The following is a 20,902-nucleotide window of genomic DNA, read 5'->3' on the forward strand; positions in this document are numbered from 1 at the left end:
GAATGCTCCCAGCATGACTTTGTCAGCCAATCATGCTGAGAGTGGGAGGACGCCGGGAGCAAGATACAGGAGACACAGTCACTCCACTTCTGGGGGGAAAAAAGTGCGTCTTATGGTCCGAAAAATACGGTAATCCTTGGTGTGAAAATGCTCACCAAACAATACAATTACAAATAAGTCACTACTACTTTATACAGAATGGTATATTGGAAATATAAGGATCATTAATACATTGGTTCAATCAGGGGCCACTCTACTGGCATTATCAGAGTTTTATGACACCTGGCGACAAAACCCCAACTTTCACAATGGGTGTTGTAAACTATAGGGTCTTGAAGGATGCTGATTGACAGATCAAGAAATATCTGATAAGGAAAAATGTATGACCCTGGTCTGTTAGAGAGAAAATTTCCAAGACATTTTAAAAGACAATTTTATATTTTAAAGGGGACATCAGGATTTATTATCACATTAACACTTACCTATACTTTTGAAGAGCCCTCAAAAGAGCAGCCTGAAGCCTCCCGGAATATATGATGTATGTATCCCAGGAGGCTGTGGTTTCCCATTCAGTCTTTACTGCCACTGCAGTAAAGATGGAAAGGGGGGTCCCCCAGAAAAAAAATGTAAAAAAGTATTAAAAATTATACCACCCCAGTTTATCAGTGTTTCATGTATTATGTATGTAGACCAATTTAGTTTTCTAGTAATGATGATTAACTGACTTGTTGCTATAAAAAAAAAAACAAAAAAAACAAATTACTTTGAAAATGTTTCCATACAGGGAAAAGCATTGTTCCATATAGTATGCTTGCTCATTATTGCCAATTGCCTGGATGTAGCAGTTTCAGTCATGCACCTGAAGCAAATTGTATGCCATCCTAGATTGTAAACTCGTCAGAACAGGGTCCTCTCCTCCTCCTGTGTCGCTGCCTGTATGTCATTTGGAACCCCTATTTAAAGTACAGCACTACATATGTTGCCCATATATAGTCCTGATTATTATTATTAATAAATATTAATACCTTCATCGCCTGAGCTGCATCCTTAGGTCAGTGATTCAGAAATCAATAATAGGAAAATATCAGAAAACCAATCAGGCAAATAATTTTTTAAAACCAGAAATGGCAGTTGGCAGCATGGCATAATCTTTGGGGAAGGCCCACTTTTAAGAGTTAAGGTTTACAATTTCACTTGCCATCCCCCAGATATTTAAGTATTGATCTTCTCTTTCAGAGTGACACTGTTGCTTTAAAGCCCATATTCAGGGCCAGCTCTCACCTCCCCACTAAGGGACCTCATTCTCCCGATTAGGTTTCTTGTGCATATTTTATGTATATTTTAGTATATATAGCTTTTGAAGTTGGATACGTAACACACAGGGCCTTCACATCTTCTCCTGGTGACATGCAGTTGTCGATGCAGTAGGCAGTGCTGATGTGAATGTTACTCTGTACTTCAGTGTTTCTCAACCAGGTTTCTATAGAACCCTATGGTTCCTCCAAGGGTTGCTGGGGGTTCTTTGAGCAATAGGAAATTTGTGGCTCTCAGATATAACTGACTTTTTGGCCATTTTTCCCTCTGACCAGCAATGTTAGTGGTATTTTGTAGTAAATCTCCACACAAATGTACTGTGAGCTGTGGATAGAGTACTTATTGTTGAGGCTCTTTAAGACCTAAAGGTATTTCAATGGATTGTTGATGTTAAAAAGTTTGAAAAACACTGCTCTACTTCATTACACTAAGTGCAGGATGCTGTGACCCTGATAGCCATGCACACTGGAAGATTGAGGACATCTTGTAGTGGAGAAGAGGTTTAATTCTTTTTTTTACATAAGAAGGTAGCTGTTATCTCCACCTTTGCCACAATGTATTACTGTTGTCTATATCAGCAAAAATAAAATGCCAGAATGTGCCAGTACTTTAGATAACGTACTAAAAAAGAGAAAATAGGTCAAACAAGATGAAAAGGATTCCAGTAGAGGTCATCAGTGTGGCTAGTAAAAGTGTGGGCGAGTTTCCTCTGCCACCACCCCATTTAAGATTTGACCTGGATGAGAACCATGGTGCCTTGGAAATAATTTCCCAGAGAATCATGGATTGTGCTGCAGAGTCGAAACATGGAACTGTGCTGGAACTGTTGCTAAAGTTTCTATATTCTGCTTTGTATAGCTCTTTTGAGGCTTTGTTTATTGTTTGCTGCTAAAGAATTTGAGTGCGTGTCCTCCCCACAACCCCCAACAAAAGTCTCCAAAAGTGTTTCAAATTCTTTTTTAAAAAAATGGAGCATACTTCCTGATATGTAACTATACCTACACACTCCTGTCCTGTAGTACTGGGTAATTATAGTCATCTGCTGCTTCTGAATAACAGTCTCATGAGATTTGGGTATATCACTACTGCACTATTCTGCTCATTGTAAAGGAAGCTATGGAGCCCTCTCCTCTATTATCTATTCTGTTGAGAGATTTTTTCCTCTTTGCTGCTTCTTGATCATTTCCCCATCTGCTATGCCAACATTCCTGCCTTTCTATTTCATCCTAATTTTCTCACAAAGCATAAAGACAGCCAAATAGTATTGCCTAAAGGTGATCAGATTTTCTTCTTGGGTTTAAAACACAGTAAGACTTACTTGCAGTCCAGTAAAATGTTTAGATCTGAAATCAGTAGCTGATGATCACAAGCCACCATAGTGAGGTTTCCCATTGCACATGCTAGTAAATATCGGTTAAAAGCACACAAGTCTTGAAATGTGTAAAAATGCAAATGCAATGGAAATCCAAATACCTTTAATCTGAAAACAAGGATTAGAAGGACAAAATAATGTATATAGGTAGTATTTGCACTTCCAATTCATTGATAACTGAATGAGAAAGTTTGTATTACTTGAGTGCAAAACTGATCAAGCAGATTACACCAGATTAACACCTCCCTCCTTCCCTGTATCTATTAGGTGGAGTTCAGGTCTCTCTGAATTCTTACAATAAAAAGCAGAACTACTTGTTTTGTCCAGGGGAAATCTTATAGACTATATACCTTGTCTTGTGGAATATTTACCATAACTGGTGATCCCACATCAAATGGAAATTGAGTTCTGTATTCTGCCCCAGCCTTGACAAGGCTGGCTAGAGAAGTGGATGTGGCTGGTGTCATTGCTGGAACTGTGACATTTATAATATTCTGTATTAGGTTCTCTCTAGAAAAACAAGCGTTATATTCTGCATATGATGAGAGGATGGGGGGGACATACATATATATACACACACATATATACACACACACATACATACATACACACATACATACATATATATACACACACATATATACACACACACAAACATACATACATAATGTATTGGCTTTTTCTGATTGGTGTGCACAAACATGTGCATATGCTATAAATACTTATAAGGGGTTTGGTTCTGTTGGACAATTTTCTAAAAAGCAGATTTTTTTTTTTTAATGTTGTGTAGCCCTTTTCTTAACTAATTTTCCACATGCTTGTATTCCTGAAATACTTCTGTCTGTTACATTCAGCTTCTCTTTGTGGATTCACCACCTGATGATTGGGTTATTGCCTTGGAAGCAGAGCTTGGGTCATATGGGATCTTGCAATATATACCCCTCTGTGGTGTGAGGGTGCTTTACCCTATGACAATGTCTTTGCACCCAGTCAAGGCATGGCAAAAGGTTTGGCAGATATTTTCCTTATACTGGAAAAGGAGAAACTCTGCCCCATTTCTCACTTTGTTAGTTTCCTAGATCCAGGGTTTGGGCTGGAAAGGCCATCACAATCAGTCAGATGTTGTGGGATTGATATTACCAGTGCTACATGTCTTTTAGGCACAATTTAGAGGAAAGACTAAGTGTCACATGTCAGCAGCACAGCTGATCTGGTACTTGTTGTTCACCAGATATATGTCAGATAAGCAGCAGTTTGCCTCCTTACCTTGCTTCTAGCTGCTCTGTACAGGCTTTGGAGATAGAGGTGATACCAGACTTTTCCAACTGATTTATCTGCACCTGCTCATCCGATCCCCACCCAGCCTGCCTGTTAGCCTCACTATATAAGCTGTGTTCAGACTGACACTGCTTACCTTTGCAATAGGTGTGTTTACCTGAGGCACCAGCTTGGGTTTGGGGCTAAGTGCTGATGCCCTGGTTTTGGCTTGTTTACCACCTGCCCTGACCAGGTGCTGCTCTGGTTTTTGTGATTGACTATTTATTTGGTCCTGTGTTTTGGTTCTATCTGTAGTCAGCTGCCAACTGCAGCAAAGTCCAACACTCCTTGGGGGGTGCTCTGGTGAACACCGGGTGGTTCCTTAGGCTTTGCACAGAGGGTCTACTTCCCAGTACATGTGTACAAATCCATGACCCTAAGACTTTAGAATGTCAGTAGTTGAATCACTATGCAGAATGGCTTCTTCTGGTAAAATGCTGTTTAAACCTTATTGGATTGTCTTGATCTAATACATACCTGGAGACCTGTAGGTGGGCTTTGATTGAGGATTATCCAAGGATAGAAAGGAAGGAAAAGGAGGATGTGTGGCAACTTCCTTATACATATTTGCCTTCTGCCAGAAATAGGCTTATCCAATGCAAGAGGTTCATAGATTGTATTTACCCCAGCATGGATATTCCCTGATGGTGCTTACTAGGGATGAGTGAGTGCGATTATTACGTTCGATCCCGTGGCAAATTGGGCTGTCTTCGCTTAACGAACATTTACGTGAGACCGGCCTTGTGATTTGCCATGAGGTCAAGTTCTTGGCGAACAAACAAGGGGAAATGTAGGGGTCTGGAAGGCCCCCTATTTCTGGAGGGAATGGCAAGGCTGGGAGTGAATCATTTGCTCTCAGGATGGACTGCAAGGCCCAGCAGCACCAATCAGCAGAAATCTCAGAATAGGTATTTATACAGGGAAGGAGGGAGGCGTTAGTCACTCCATCTTGTGTTCTGTGTGAGGAAGAGAAGTGTACTGTGACAGGGACAGGTTAGGAGCCTTCTGTATTGTAAGCTATCCAAAAAGCTATAAAAATGTCTGTATTTCCTCCAAAAAATACATTTGTTTAATTTTGATAGCACTTGCTATATATCCTTAAAGCCATAAAACTATTTAATGTACAGCGCTGCGTAATATGTTGGTGCTATATAAATCCTGTTTATTAATAATAATAAAAATAAAAATATCTGTATTTCTCTCAAAAAATACAGATATTTAAATCTGATAGCACCTGTTATCTATCCAAAAGACAAGAAAATTTCTGTATTTCTATAAAAAAAAGAATACAAATATGTAACTGTGATAGCACTTGCTATATATCCACAAAGCCATAAAAATGTCTGTATCTCTCTAAAAAAATACATATATTTCATTGTTTGATACCTCTTGCTATTTAACAAGAAAGACCGTTTGTTAAAAAAAAAAAAAATTGTGTCCTACAATATAAAAAAAAAAAATACAGATATTTCACTCTTTGATACCTCTTGCTACTTACCAATGAAGACCATTTGGTACAGAAAAAATTTGTTCCTACTGTAAAAAAAATTGATATTTCAGTGTTTTATACCTGTTCCTATTTGCCAAAGAAGACTGTTTGGTAAAATAATTAATTATTGTACAAGATGCCCAATATTTGAAACAGTTGTATTAAACAAACCAAAGTAGCTATAATTTTTTCAATGATACATTTAAACAGACTATGCTGAAACCCAAAAATAGAGTAGAGGCACGTTGAGTTGTTCTGTGTTTAATTTTCCCCACATATAAATGTACTAATAAAAAAAACAACAAATAAAATCCCAAGACATTCTAAAGTATTTAAGCAGACATAGAACTGTATCATTATTAGAGTTGTTCTCTCCCTTTCAAATGTTAATTATTTGTTATGAATCCTACCAGTAAGCTGATACATGAGGGAACCAAAGATTATATTGTTCTGTGGTTCTCAAAACGAAGAGGAGAAAGTGTGTATGTGCCAATGTGTCTCCTAGCACCAATCTTATTTTAGGAATGACCCATTTAGAGATCATGGCTTTGTTTCTCTTATCTCACAAAGAATCCATGGCTGGTAACATCATAATTTTTTAAAGCCTTTTCTCTTCTGTTTCTTTGGGAAGTTCTCAGTCACAGCTAAAGTATCTGCTTTTGCTAGGCGAGGAGCGTTAAGATAGCTGTCAACTAACAATGTAAAGTCTGCGAACATGCCATCCAGCATAGCTTGACACAAAGCTATGTTGGACTACACCCAGCTCTAGATACCAGTTACCAATGCGGGCCACGCTCCATCTCAGGGCCCACCATCTCCTCCATTAGTACTCCATTCGTTAAAATTGTACACTTCTGGGGGGCATTGATGATGCACTACACCCAGCTCTCCATGACTCTTACCAATGCAGTCTTCCTGGCAATAGCTGACCACAGACCACTCACTGCTACCTCTCTTGCTGGCCCGTGCGCCGCCCTGGTCCTCCATCCTTGCCTATTGTCACCGCACTACTTGTCCACAACTTTATGGGTTTCATTCCTAACACATGTCATCGAGGTCATGATGCCAGCTAGCAATTATTATTATGAATAAACAGGATTTATATAGCGTTAAGATATTATGCAGCTATGTAAATTCAATAGGGGTGTGTACAATAAATAGCAATGTGTTTTCCTGCTGTTTTGACAGCAGAGACTGTTGCTAGTGTGTTGAGTTCACCCTTTCTCAATGTCCCAATGTTTGTTCTGCATTCTGGACGCAGTCCATCACGCAAAAATCCTATTTGCCTGCTGTCACTTTGCCTGCCATTTTCTGGAAAACCACAAGGTCTTTATTTTAAAAACTTTATTTTTTCCTTGTTGTCACAGTTCTCCTACAATTACCTAGCAAATTTGGTGGTTTTAACATGTATGGGGCTTTGCTATTAATGTCAGCAACTTGACTTTCATGGAATTCGGGAAATCGATTCGCTGAAATTTCACGAACCCACTGGAAGTTCAAGGAAATTTTCGTGAAACTTTCAGAGGCCTTCTTGCTCATCCCTAGTGCTTAAATAGTTTTCGGTCCTTTCCAGAGCTTGAACCCATCTAGAAAGAAGTGGTAGAATTTGTTTTTCTCTTTACTGCTGTCCCCCTTTCTTTAAAGGTGCCTTTTTTAATCCTAAAGAATTAGTTGATACCCTTAGCGGGAATTGTGGCTATGGGAACATTTCTGAGATGGTCTCTTTAATATGCTTGGAAGCTATTTGTCCTCAGCTGGAATGGGTCTTCTCCACCTACTGGTGCGACATGGAAGGCCTTGTTTAACTCCTATAAGGCTGCTTATGCTAGTAGGGGTCAACATAACAAATTTAGCAAAGTATGGAAAATTTATGGATTGTAAGCTACTGAGTGTCATTTTGTAACATTTTTAGTTTGTGGTGTGCCTCGGGATTTTTTCAATGCAAAAAATGTGCCATGGCTCAAAAAAGGCTGAAAAGCACTGCAGTAAACTATCACAAAATTTCTTTGTTTGTGTTTCTTACTCCCCATCATTTCAACAGTGGAGAGGGGTGGGCACTAGTCACAAAAAGAATGGAAATCAGATTTCCGATACAGGGATGAAATAGGCATGTTATAACCACGTTTCTGGGTATAAATATCTAAGAAGGAGATGTGTGTGGAATTGTACTCCATAGTAAATGTCAAGTTATATTCATTGGTTTGTATCTTAGTGAAAAACTCTTTAAATAACTCTACTGTCCCAGTCCAAATAATAAAAAGTCGTCTAAATTTCTGCGACACAAAGCAATGTGGCACAAGTATATAGATAAGGTCTCATCCGAAAAAAAGATCTCTTTTCCAGCCTCCCAAATAGAGATTAGCGTAGCTAGGGGCAGAACAAGTGCCCATAGCCATGCCTTGGGTTTGCAAGTATAACACATTATCAAAAAGGAATGTGTTCCTAGTAAGAATAAATTGCAAAAGTTGAAGAATGAATTCTGAATATGGCCACAGTGTTTGATTTCTCTTCATTAAAAATTTCAAAAAGTCATGATGCCTAAATCGTTGGGGATGCTAGAATATATTGCTTCAATGTCAACAGTGAATAGAAGCAAATCCAAAGGAACAGTAAGATCATCAATTAGTTTAAGTAGTTCCTAAGTGTCTTTCAGAAAAGACGGTAACCCATACATGAAGGGCATAAGTATAGGTCCACCAATTTACTGGCAATGTTGGTTAGATTACCTATTCCCGAAACATAAGGCCCGGTAGATCTTGTAAAGTCCTATGTACTTTCAGAAGGGCATAAAATGTGGATATTTTTGGATAAGGAACATGTAAATATTCAGTTTGCTTTGAAATAACACCATCTTGCAAAGCTATAAGTATCAGAGGTATACTTTTGATTAAAGATATCAATCATAGTCAAGGGGATGGTACAATACCTTTCCATATTACTCAAGATTTTTCAGCACATTCTTTTGTACTGGTTGTTATCCAAAATTACAATACTACCCCCCTTATCTGCTGGGTTAATGGTGATTTGTTTTTCTGTAAGATTTAGGTCCTTTCCATTGTTCCTTAGAAAAATTATTAGAATGATTGGTTTTAATGTTCATATATTCTATGCCAGGCTAATTTGCACCGTTGTATTGATACTTGGGGGTATGTATAATTTGCTTTTTCTCAAATATATATTTTTTTGTTTTGAGATATGTAAATCAAATAACTAACAGTTCACCCTTTTGTATTATGTTATAGTGCTGCCATAACTATTGTCTGTACAAACTAAATTCCTGAGGAAGCGGATTAAATAAAGTGGTGTGTGACAGAAGAATAGTTAACACAGATCAAACATTGGTCACAAACATGACACTATTCAGGTAAACTTCAAAACTATGAGCTGCCATTTATCCATAGGGGTATTAGATGACAATTTTTAGGCCCTGCTAATTGGCTGGGGGCCTTCCTGGATAGGAACTGGGGCAGCAAGCGTCTGTGACCCTTCTACTATCCATAAAAGATCTGGTCTGGAATTAAGGTTGTCAAAAAAGGGAGTACACCTTCCCTTTTGAGAAAAACCAGACCCCTAGCTGCCCCTATCATCAAGGGATTCCATGACAGGAGCCAATGTTGGGTAGAGGGCGTCTTACCCCAACTTAACCCCCTTGTGTTGTGGGGAGCCTATTAAGAATCAGAAAATTATCCACCTATGGAAAAGGATTCATAACAGTAAGGGCTGTGAAAATGTAGCTGTTACTTTAGAAAGTAGTTCTACCCAGCTCAATTGATAGCTTTTCAAATATGTTGAATGCATTTCTTATTGCACAAAATATAACCGGGATTTAAGATTTATAAGTTAGAACACCAGGATGTATTGATTCTGATAATATTTAATTACATTGGGGGATCAAGTAGGATTTTTCCTAAATAATGTGTGTGTGTGTGTGTGTGTGTGTATGTATATATGTAAATATATCGACACACACATTGTTTTCCTTTTCTATTGTTGAAATTGATATTGTATGTAGATAGTAGGCAGAATATGAATGAATACACTGCAGAAAACATTTATATTTTTAATTAAGATCTTAGTGTTTATTGAACATGGAAACAGTTAAATTCAGAAATCAGAGCAAATTGTATACAAACTGATCAGCACATTACACAAAAACATAAAGAATAACCAATTAGGCACACAAACGTATGCTTATTCAGGGTATTAGGAACTTGAGTTGATCAGAGACTTGAATCTCAGAATGCAAAAATACCAAATCCTAAAAGAAAAAGGAAAAACAAAAAAGTTATTTTTTATGGGAAGCAGAGTATGTAATAAGTCATCATGGGTGCTCCCATGTACATATTCATACAATATAAATATTTAAAAACATACAGATTTTAACTGGGAATACTGCAGTTCTAAGCTTTCCATGATTACTTGGCAATAAACTAATAGTTTTTATTTCTTTTACCTTGTGGTACTTTTTGATGCTTTATAAATCATGCCGAAATTTTTATGCTTTATAAATTATGCCAAAAAAGAGGTACTGTCACCTTGCCATTGCAAAAAGGACATTGTTCCTGGAAGGGACATGCACTGACCCCCGCGTAGTTACTTTGTCTATAATCAACCAAAGCTCCGGTCATCTCCGAGATATTACCCAACACTTCCAGATATGGAGGAGAATGTGACTTGATGGCCCAGTAGCAAACATTAACATTACCAATGAGGTGAAATCACTGTTCTCTGAGGCCTTATAAAGGATCAGTGTCTAGAAGAGTAAATTTATAGAGGCCACTAAATATAAGAATTTGTTCTGAAAAAGTTCATTGCCGACTTGGACTAGTCAGTACTAATATACCAAGGTTGCTAAAGAGTAGAATAAATGGGAAGCTATAAGAAACAGTTTGAAACTTACATACTGCTCGCAGGCACTTCTTCTTCCCCTTTGGGCCACAGCACTTGTGCTGTTTCTTACAGTCATAATCAGAGGTACAGTGTTGGTCCCTAGTCCCATCTTTGGAAGCATTTGTTACATCGGTAGGGCACTTACCACTTCTCTCTGAAAGCAGCAAAAAGAACATATGAAACAACACGGTCAACAGTTACTGTGTGTCACGGTCCCTCCCGTGACTGAGGTTAGAAGATCAGTGAGCCAAGCTACACGTGAGGTTATATGACGGTCTCTTGGTTTTTACTTGTTTCTGTGTTGTTTGTAATGACCGCACCTCTTGTATCAGGTGCAGCTGGTGGTCATTACTGCTCCTCCATTTAGTCTGGCCTCACACTTCATGCTATTCGATATTCACTTCTGGGATGTGAAGAGCTGGTGTGTCCTCTCCTGCTCCTCCATTTGCTATTTAAGCTAAGTTGAACTGCTTTTAAAGTTTTGTTGTTCTATTGTTGTTACTAGGCCTCAGGGAGACGCTGGTTCTTTCATCAGGGAGGGAACCAGTAGTCTCAAGCCCAGTCACTACTCCTAGGGCAATTCATGGCAGCTAGGGCCTAGGTTCCAGTGAATGAGTATTCCCACCATCAGGGGATATTCATACTAATAGGAGTCAGGGCTACGTTAGGGTGCCCGTAGGGTGTGACTGTTTCCTTCTCCCTAGCCATTGAAGGCCTAGTCCCTTGCCCTTATCCTTATGTGTTCATTCCGGTGAACCTTCCCGCCTCCCCATAATCCATGACACTGTGACACACTGTGACACTGTACCCCACAGTACCTTTTTTACACCACTAGATGCCCTCAGTCTTCCTAGTTCAATGACAGCCAGCAATACTCAACCTTTTTCAACTGATCCCCGGTTGTCATAGGGCCAACCCAGCCTTTATAACTATTATTATTATTATTATTATTAATAATAATAAACAGGATTTATATAGCGCCAACATATTACGCAGCGCTGTACATTAAATAGGGGTTGCAAATGACAGACGAATACAGACAGTGACACAGGAGGAGAGGACCCTGCCCCGAAGAGCTTACAATCTAGAAGGTGGGGGAAGTAACACGGTTTTAAAAGACAGAAGAAGATGGATAAACACACATCTTTTCCCCCAAAAACACAATACCCAAGAAAGAAGACTAAACCCTACTGGTAATGATATGTAGTTAAAAACATCTTCTCCATCTCTTACTACTGACACCCATAGTGAACAGTGGCATATGACTGTAATAGGAGGGACAGATACATTTATTATTTGGCTTTACCTTCTCTTTGTTTTGTACGAGGAATGAGGATGCAGACAACATTATAGTTTTTGTTCACCGTTTATGCATTGGTGTGCTGTTAATTAAGTTATTGGCTCATATACAGAAGCAGTTTCTATAAATTTTGAAAAGTAAAGATGCTGCACGAATCTTTTTCAGGCTTACTAGCCAGCTACTAGCTGTGAAATGAGAGGGAACAGGTTTGAACAGCAATTCAATATTCCAGATGATCCAGATTGAATAATCAGTCTTGGAAATCAATATTCAGATAACAGAGCACCCCTGGGGTGTGTTTCAGGTCTGCTAAAGGCAACTCAGGCACTTGGTGTATACTGTATAGGTGTGTTAGGGGTTTGATTTGATTAATAGAAGTACAGGTTTAGTTTTATACAGGACTCATCACTAGAACATACCTGACAAGGGTATCTGGCACCTATTGGCACAGGTATAGGGGCAGCATTTTTCATCATCAGGACAGCCAGTGTCACTATTACACAAATTTCGCTCTGCCTGCACACAGTTTATAATGTCTTCACTTGGACAGAATTTTTTCTTTTCTGAAAGAAACATTGGGGCAAGTTAGCTTGGAGTTACAAGAAAGAAAGAAAAGACATCCATCAATACAAAATAGTAAAAAAGTATTCATAGGGGAACACACAGCTATGTAATCATCTATGTGTAAGCCTTCATCACAATGCACATCAACACACATTGTAGTGAGCTTAAATGAGTATTATTATTGTGTTAGTTAAAGAGAAACTATACTCAAAAATGAAAAAAAAAAACAAAAACACACTTACTTCAATCCCGCAGGACATCCTGTTTGATCACTCCGGGGATGTCCGGCATCTGGTCCCACGTCGGAATCGGGTGCCACGTCGCTCCAGGCATCGCCATCTTCGTCTTCTCTTCCGGGTTCTTCATCCTACATCACCTGACCCAGGCGCGAGATCGGGTGATGTAGGATGAAAAAAAAATTTGTTGATCTCACTGCGCGTGCGTAAGATCGGCAAATTTTTCTCTTTCAGAAAAAAGACTCTTTCTTCACATGCCCGAGATTTTTAAAAAAAGGGTGTTGCATCTAAAAAAAAAACATAATTTTCACCCTACATAAAGGGGTTCTCTACCCTTTTATGTAAAGTGAAAATTCCGAGTATAGGTACGCTGTAACATATACTGCGAAATGTGTTTTATGGAAACCTTGATATGTATACATTGGCTTTTATTATTAATCTTTCTCAATCTTCTTTCTGGCTGTGTAACCCGATCTCGTATTGAGCAAGTGCAAAATCGTTTGACATGACCTGCTGTATATGGGAAAAAATAGAGTGCTAATTTCACTGTGACAAGTGACCCACTTGCATGACATCGGCCTTTTTTCTCCATTACAGGAGAAAAGCACCCAGGAGGAGCATCCAGAAGCCTCCTGGGATGCATGACATCCTGGGATTCTCCCAGAAAAAGCTCAATAAATAAAAATAACCCTTTTATGTAAAAATTTTGGTGATAGGTCAAACTCAGTGAGCTCACTAGCTGGTGCTGAATACATTTACAGTGAATACAGCTTGTACTAGCATCCAGTAATGCATTGATACAACGTTAATAATTCCAACTAAGAGTGACTTCTAGTACCTACTGTTTTTGTTGTAATGATATATTAGCATTTAAAGAAGATTGACCGCATCATTTGAATGATTGTAAAACCAACATAATTTAATTTAGATTTTTAGAAAAAAACATGTTTTCTCTTTTTCCCTTTTGATATGTTCCTACACGATCCTAACTTCCTCAACTCATATAATATATACACTTCATCAACGTAAATTATTGAAACATTGAAAGACAAACAATTTCATTTTCAAGTTGGTCTGACAAATTCTGAATTTATCTGAGCAATTTTACTTGTCTCTACTTTGCAGAGATTTATTTTAAATTCCAGATTCTCTATAGAAGGAAGTAAATGTACACCAATTAAAATAAACGTGGTTTTTAACATATACTAGACAAAACAAGAAAACAATTTGGCAATGTATACACTTAAAATAAGCCTATGAGGGGATCCTAACTGAACATACTGAATGATTTGGCAGAGAATTACTTACCTCCTAGTAATGGCAGGCATTCCATTCCACAGTCTTTGAAGCAACATTTGGCCCCTGAAGCACACTCGCTATCGGATGTACAGAGATCATGGCATCTTTGGCTTGTTGGAATAGTTTGTGCTGACCATGAGCCTGGACGTTCTGCAAATATAAGGATAGAGCAGTGAATAGCATAATTTATCCAGTGTGCTCAGGGTTAAAAGTCAGGGCATAGTATGTCCTATTAGTAAAAACTAATTTCTCTAATAATATGGATTGAGGCCCATTTTGGCCCCTATTCCATTTTGGTACTTTTCATGTGTTTTTTCTTTTTGCTAAGGGCTTCTGTAGCACTTTAATCAATTATAGGATGGCCATGGTCAGATCCAAGGACTTATCTGAAGAGCACACATCTTTTATGAAGTTCTGCTGGCATCAGGTAGTACACCAAGCCACCTAGCTGCTAAACTTTGTAGATTGAAAGGGTGTCCTAGAACTTTTCCAATGTGATTTGTATGCAAGATATACTTATACCGGGCTTTCAGTAAACCTCTGCTTGGCTCACGCAGGACAAAGCAACAGGTTCTCCTTTCTTTCACACTCTATAGCAGCACTTGGCATTCATTCTTTTCTAAACCTACTGCTCTGTTTGATCCCTGGGGTCAAGGACAAAAACTACTGGGTGTGAGTCAAAGGACTTCTATGACTCCTCGGATCTAAATGTGACATTATTGGTGCTTGGTGGTAGCCAAGTGCTGTCGCATGAGAATGGTCCTTAACCATGTATAAGCTCCATGTCCCAACATGGAAATTACAAAGATCTTTTTTTACCTCCTTTTCTAAGTGGAAGGGCAGAAAAGGAAAAAAAAGAATGTGTATTATTGGGGATTTGACTCTTTTATTATCATCACAATAAATGTGCAAGTGTTGGAGCATTCAGTCCGGGTCTTTCTGTACCAAACACTTACCTCTTGCAGGTGGATTGCACATTTTGAACTTGTTGTCTACACAGCACTTTTGTTTTCCTGGACAATCGGTATCATTCTGGCAAAAACTATGCACTGGATAATTATTATTGTTTAAGAATCTCTCAGGAGGGCACACACCAGACTTCACTGTAATCACATCAAAAGGAAAAAAAGTCAAAATTTGTTAACTGAAAGTGCCTGGAGATGGACTTTAAAAGACACAGTTGTCCTAATTACTTTTCAATATGCACACTGCTTATAAAAGTATTATTCTTAAATGTTTCTACCTAGGTTTTAAACAACAACTAGCATCTGTATAATTTGACAATTGATCTAAATCAAAATATATGGAAACGTTGAGTGTAAGTGAATCTTGTGTGAAAGCATTTATAATGTAAAAACCAATGTTGCCTAAGCTTTTGAAGAAAATGTAATAAAATATTTGTTATGGGGAACCACATTAACTGGGCAGCTTCACATGAAATATATGTATATATGTAATTTTTATGTGAAAAAGTTTATTTAGTTCAATACTGCTCCTCCCCGCATATATCGTCTCCCACATACACCTATTTCCTATAGCTGAGAGTTTTTTTTCTTCTTTTTAATTTTCAGTATAATGGTAAGGGGAGATTCACATTTGCTATTTGTAACCATTACAACCACCAGGACTTAAGTGGAAGGAAAATCCATAAATCTAAGTTTTCACGAGAACAGGGGAATTCAACAGGGATACAAATGGCAAATAAAAAAAGTCATGAATCCAATCCATATTCTAAAATGAAAAAAAAAAAAAAGAAAACGTTTGCAATAAACATATCTATGGGATACATCTGTAAACATTGTTTCATTGTCCATTAAACAGATCTTGCTTTTTACTGTAGGATTCATTTTTGCCTAAACACATACAGTAAAGCTTTATCCTCCCTTTAACACTTCCAGTTAACACACACCAGGACCATTTATCTTAAAGAAAATCTTTCCATAGCAAGCAAGTGAGGGCTTAAGGTAATTTCTGTAAGTTGTTTAGATGTAAAAGTATCCCTTGTTTACCAACCAAGAGCTTTGACCATTAATTTAAAGTTAAAATGTGGAGAGAGGAAGAAAAGTTGCTAGACCAGCACAGAAAGTACTCCCAGAAAGTAGAGGGCTACGACAAGCAAGAATAACCCCTGCTATGCTGGGGAATTGACTTTTGATGAAGAAATCAATTTTTTCCAAGTTTACAAAATAATTATATATATATATATATATATATATATATTTATATTAATTTACATCTCCTATTGTCCTGATCCCTATACCTCACATTTATTGTTGTTTCTTACCATTCTTATCATTTGCTGTTGTCAAAGTCACCAGGCAGAACAGGAGCCCTAGGAGTGAGACCTGGATGGATTTCATTTTGATTACAGCGTTAATGTATCCTGAGCTTCATGCTTTTATATCCTAGAACAATGGGAACATGTCAGTGGGTGGTGGCTTCTCAAAAACAAGGAAATTATCATTTTCTAATGACATGTTTTTGTGTTCAGTACTATAATATGATTGTTTCATTACATTGCAACACAGGTAAAGGGTGAGGCAAATGTTTTTCTCCTGCTACATTTGCATTCAGTTTTCTGATTGCATAAACCTAATACTGTTGAAATGGAAAATAACCTCAATGAAGGGAGTAGACTAGTAATTACCTAAAAGATATGTGCTAATAAAAATGTGACAAGCGCATTACTGAGTTATGTTGATTTATAATTCTGGGAAGATATTAGGGAATGGCTGCCATAAAATAAAGCTTTTTCAGCAAAACGCTTATTTGTAAATTTCAGGTTGGAACACTAAGTCTGCTGGGAAACCAAAAGTTTTAAAATATTGATTTCTGTAGTCCCCCTCGGTTCTCACTGGTTCGTCTCATCATTACTCTATCCTACAATCATAAGGGTTTAGGGCAAGGGTGTCAAACTCTGGCCCGTAGGCCAAATCTGGACTGCAAAGTCCTTTTTTTTTGGCCCCCAAAGGAATGCTAAATAGGAATTGCAGCTGGCCCGCCGCTGCATTGAAATAGCCCCCCTACTACAATTCCTAGCATCACTTGCGCTTATAGACCAGCTGCTTCTCTGCCTATGCGTCTGCCTGCATTGGACTGTTTTATAGACCCAAGTAATGCCGGGAATTGTAGTAGCGGCATCACTCGCATCTTTAGATCAGGCAGCTGTTGTAAAGTTAATCTTTTTTTAATCCAACACACAAATACAGACCTTTTTTATTGCTGTGTCAGACTAATAGATAATAACAAGGTAATATTGCTTTAATACAAATAAGAATACTTATTTGTATCATTGTCAAGATGTTAACAATCAGGGTTTTTCTATTTTAGACATAAAAATGTGATGTTCCCCCTGATTAAGCAAAATAGTGCAAAAAATTGATGAAAATCTATAACAACCTTTGCCGAGCATTGTATAAAAAAAAAAAAAAAAGATGAGGCATATATATAGAGCATCGAACCGCAATGCCTGTAAAGATATTACCTTTTGTGAAAAAAATGTAAAGTACAGTAATCAACACAAACCAGACAGGCTCAACAAGACGAGACAAGGACATTCAGGCTACAGCAGGAAGGAAAAAAAAAAAAGGAGCAAGCAAAACTTTTAATTTCGATCTTGCAGCAAATCCGGCCTTTCTCGCTTACAGAACATGCAAGAGAGAGCGGTCTTGTGATTCGCCACAAGGTCGTGTTCTTGTCGAATTTAGATGATCTCTCAATGGAGAAACTCCATTGAGAGTTCATCTGGAGTTCGCCTGCAGTCACAGGTGATTGGAGGCACTCGCGTGATCATGACCACCTCATATGTAACATTGAGCCTCTAGCATCACAACCTCTAAAGCATAGCGGGGATGTTGAGGGATGATATTTTGAGAGTCTCTCTGGAACTAAATACCACCTGAGTAAAACTTTATAAATTGCTCTACCCAGGCGGAATTAAGTGATATTTTCAAGAGAGTATGCTAGTTCACTCCAGTCCTCTCTGGGTATTGTCATTTCCAAATCTTCCTCCCAGGTGCACATATATCTCAATTTGTGTGGAGATGGCATCAGTGTACTATAAATAATAGAAATTTGACCCATTGTGGTTTAATCCCACGTAGTGTGGTGTGTGAAAATTGTGAGATTTGGGCCGCCAAATAATAACGAGAAAAGGAAGGGACCCCCATGCCTCCCAGGGATCGAGGTGCCATCATAGACTGTCTCTGAATCCTACTTCGTTTGCCTCCCCAAATAGAGGTCATAACTTTGCTTTGAAGGATGGCCAAAACTGAGTGCAGAACAAATATAAAATCCTAGGTAAAATGTTCATCTTGACAGCCGCTATGTGGCCTAACCAAGAAGGGGGAGGGGAAGAGGCCCAATTGTTTAAATCCGCATAGATTTCCTTGAGTACAGGAGTATATTTGGCTTGAAATATAGAGTGATAAGTGCGGGTTAATTGTATACCCAGGTATTGGAGAGAGTGAGCGTCCCAACATTGGTCAAAAATGTATTTGACTAAGGAGATATGGTGTTCAGGGATATTGATGTGTAATGCCTGGGATTTAGACTGGTTGACGTGTAGGCCCGAAAGAACCACAAATTGATACTTTAATGTACATGTCTTTAAAGTCCAATTTGCTGCTCCTTTTGTCAATGCAATGTTTAATAGGGATGTGGTATGAAAATTCAGGACTTTAAAAAAAAAAAGCCATGTAAAAACCTTCTTTCTCTGTTCTTGTTGCTGACCATAAAGCCTTCTCTCTCCCCCTTTATTTGGTTATAGGTTCTGCCCTGTACTAGATGTGGTTGGTGGAGTACTGTAGAAGGAAATGTTTTCAAGCCTGTAGCAGGTAAATGGAAGAGAATTAAGCACTTAATTATAAGGAGGTAGTACTTCCTTATTAGGACCTTTTGAAATAAATACATATAATATTTCCAGTTAGTGCAGTTATATATCCAGGGCCCTTCCCTTTACAACATTACTAGCCAAAAGCTCTTTACTTAAATATTGCTGCATAGCTCAGGAAAAATAAGCAAAAAGTAGCACAAGAAACTATGTTCATAATAAACATCCAGCATAAGCAGAACAGAACTGAAAACAAAAGTGGGAGGAAAGAAGATGAAATTTGAAGCATGCCAAGTTGACATCAAGTAATATTAAAGTTAATAAAAATATATATTTATCATCAATTACTGGAGCATAAACTAGTTATAGTTAAATAAAATATTGTAAATGTATATTACTGCCAAAATATCACAGATAAAAAAACTAGAAGATGTCTATGAAATTAACCCAAGCCATTTCCTAACTGATTCTAGTTATGAAGGAATATACAGATTCATATCATCTATTAATGCCTAAAATACATGCATTTCCAATATGGCCATATAAAATGCTTATTGGTTAGGACTATTGAAAAAGGGGGAAATGACTTGTAGGTGGGTGAACGAGACTGAAAAAATACATATGTATGTAATTAATAAAAGTTTACATATATATATACACAGTATATGAACTTGTTCATGCGCAGTGAGATCAGTAATTTTATTCCCTATTGATGAAAACTTAATAAGGGTGTTGTAATTAAAACTAAATTTTTACTTAAAATAAAAGGGTTGTTTACCCTTTATGTAAAGTATAAATTCTGAGTTTGGTACACTTTAACCTCTAGTTGAGATAAAATTTCAGAAGCTTTTAGTGTTTTAAATAAAATTGTGTTAATTTTAATTTGTGGAAAATGTTTATAAAGCAATTAGAACGCCTTAACATTCTCTCTTAGTTGTAATATTACTAGAATGTTTAGTTGTGATATATTTTTGGTATGTGGCGTTTTATTCTAACTTGAGATATGCTGAGTATCCCTAGTTTTTGGTGTAACTAGGCAAATAAGTATTAAATGTCCCCATCATGCTGGCCTACTGTGCCTTTATTTGCCACGTGGGGAATGTGGGAAAGTATAGCAATGCGTACAAAGAGCAAAATATTACATAATATGTGCAACTAGGTAGGCAATCGCAGGTTACTGGAGACGCACAGATGTTCCTAATCTTTCAGGGAAAATGTATAAATTTAAAGTTGTAGAAAGTCATTATTCTGGGCTGCAGAGGAAACACCTTCCACAGTGAAGCTGAAGGATCCAGCAAACCTGGAATGGATCTGGTCCAGGATTCAAAACGTTTGCAAACAAATAGCAAATAACTTATCTACTTACTACTATCTTTTTACCTAAGTAATCTATTCCAGGTTTTCTGGATCACCCAGTTTCACTGTGGAAGGTGTATCCTCTCCAGCCTTAGAGAGCTTTAACCCCCCTAGAGGTAAATACGGAGTGTCACACTTGGGGTCGCTTTAACCTGCAAAGAAACCCACTTACCCTGCTCCGTCCCTGTCCCCCCACGTCCTTTGGGTCCCTGCAGGTCCTGGGGACACGTCTGTCTTCTTCCAGCGGGATCTGCGGGGTTTCCCGGTGACGTCAGTTCCGGCGGGAGGATCGGTGGGAAATTCAAATAATTTTGTATTGGATTCAATACAAAATAGCTGTATTGAGTCCAATACAAAGAAATCTTCATATAATACATATATAAATATATATGGTACTTTACAGTTATTTTACATGTTTAACTAATTATTTATTTATATTTTTTTCTTAAACAGATTTTTTTTAAAGTTTATTATTAACTTTATTAGCTATTGGACATTTTTTGGTGAGTTTTGCCTAAGAATCGTAGCCTACAATGGAAATTTGGACATTAGAACGCTAGGGAGGTTACATAAATCAGGCCCTCTGACACCATGCTTGTTTTCTTTATTTTCTTAATTTATGTTACCATTCATTGTGATGGAAGGATATTGTCTGTTTATTGTTTCCGTTTGTATTATTGTGCAAAAAATTATGTTTATAAAAATAGCAAAATATTACACGACACTTTAGTAACTTTAAAAACACTTAACCATAACATTTCTTTCTCTGAAATAAAACGTGTCTGAATACTTTATCAGATATTCCTACTATTTCCAGGAAGGTAGGATATTCTGATTAGTAGGAAACTGACTGTCCATTTGTCCTACTAGGTAGGGCAAATCAATAGAAAACAAGAATATCGTCAGAACACATGCTGTTTCCATGGCTACGTGT

General features: G+C 37.8%; 2 protein-coding genes across 2 annotated transcripts in view; both read right to left on the reverse strand.

The window, feature by feature from the left end:
• Positions 1-3,169, reverse strand: part of LOC140325764 (uncharacterized) — a 33,170-nt gene extending 30,001 nt beyond the window's left edge. Inside the window, exon 1 of the mRNA XM_072403779.1 lies at positions 3,037-3,169. Within this exon, the coding sequence (XP_072259880.1) occupies positions 3,037-3,153 (117 nt within the window). The 5' untranslated portion in view covers positions 3,154-3,169. The remainder of the gene's footprint in view (positions 1-3,036) is intronic.
• A 6,374-nt stretch (positions 3,170-9,543) lies between these two features.
• LOC140325766 (uncharacterized) lies at positions 9,544-16,186 on the reverse strand. Its single transcript, XM_072403781.1, has 6 exons — positions 16,066-16,186; positions 14,738-14,884; positions 13,791-13,931; positions 12,102-12,245; positions 10,393-10,536; positions 9,544-9,750 (listed from the first exon to the last, which is right to left on the reverse strand). Coding segments are annotated over exons 1-6 (654 nt in total). The 5' UTR covers positions 16,142-16,186; the 3' UTR covers positions 9,544-9,748.
• Between the last annotated feature and the right edge of the window lie 4,716 nt (positions 16,187-20,902).

This window comes from Pyxicephalus adspersus, chromosome 3 (genome assembly GCF_032062135.1).
Source record: "Pyxicephalus adspersus chromosome 3, UCB_Pads_2.0, whole genome shotgun sequence".
Taxonomy (NCBI): Eukaryota; Metazoa; Chordata; class Amphibia; order Anura; family Pyxicephalidae; genus Pyxicephalus; species Pyxicephalus adspersus.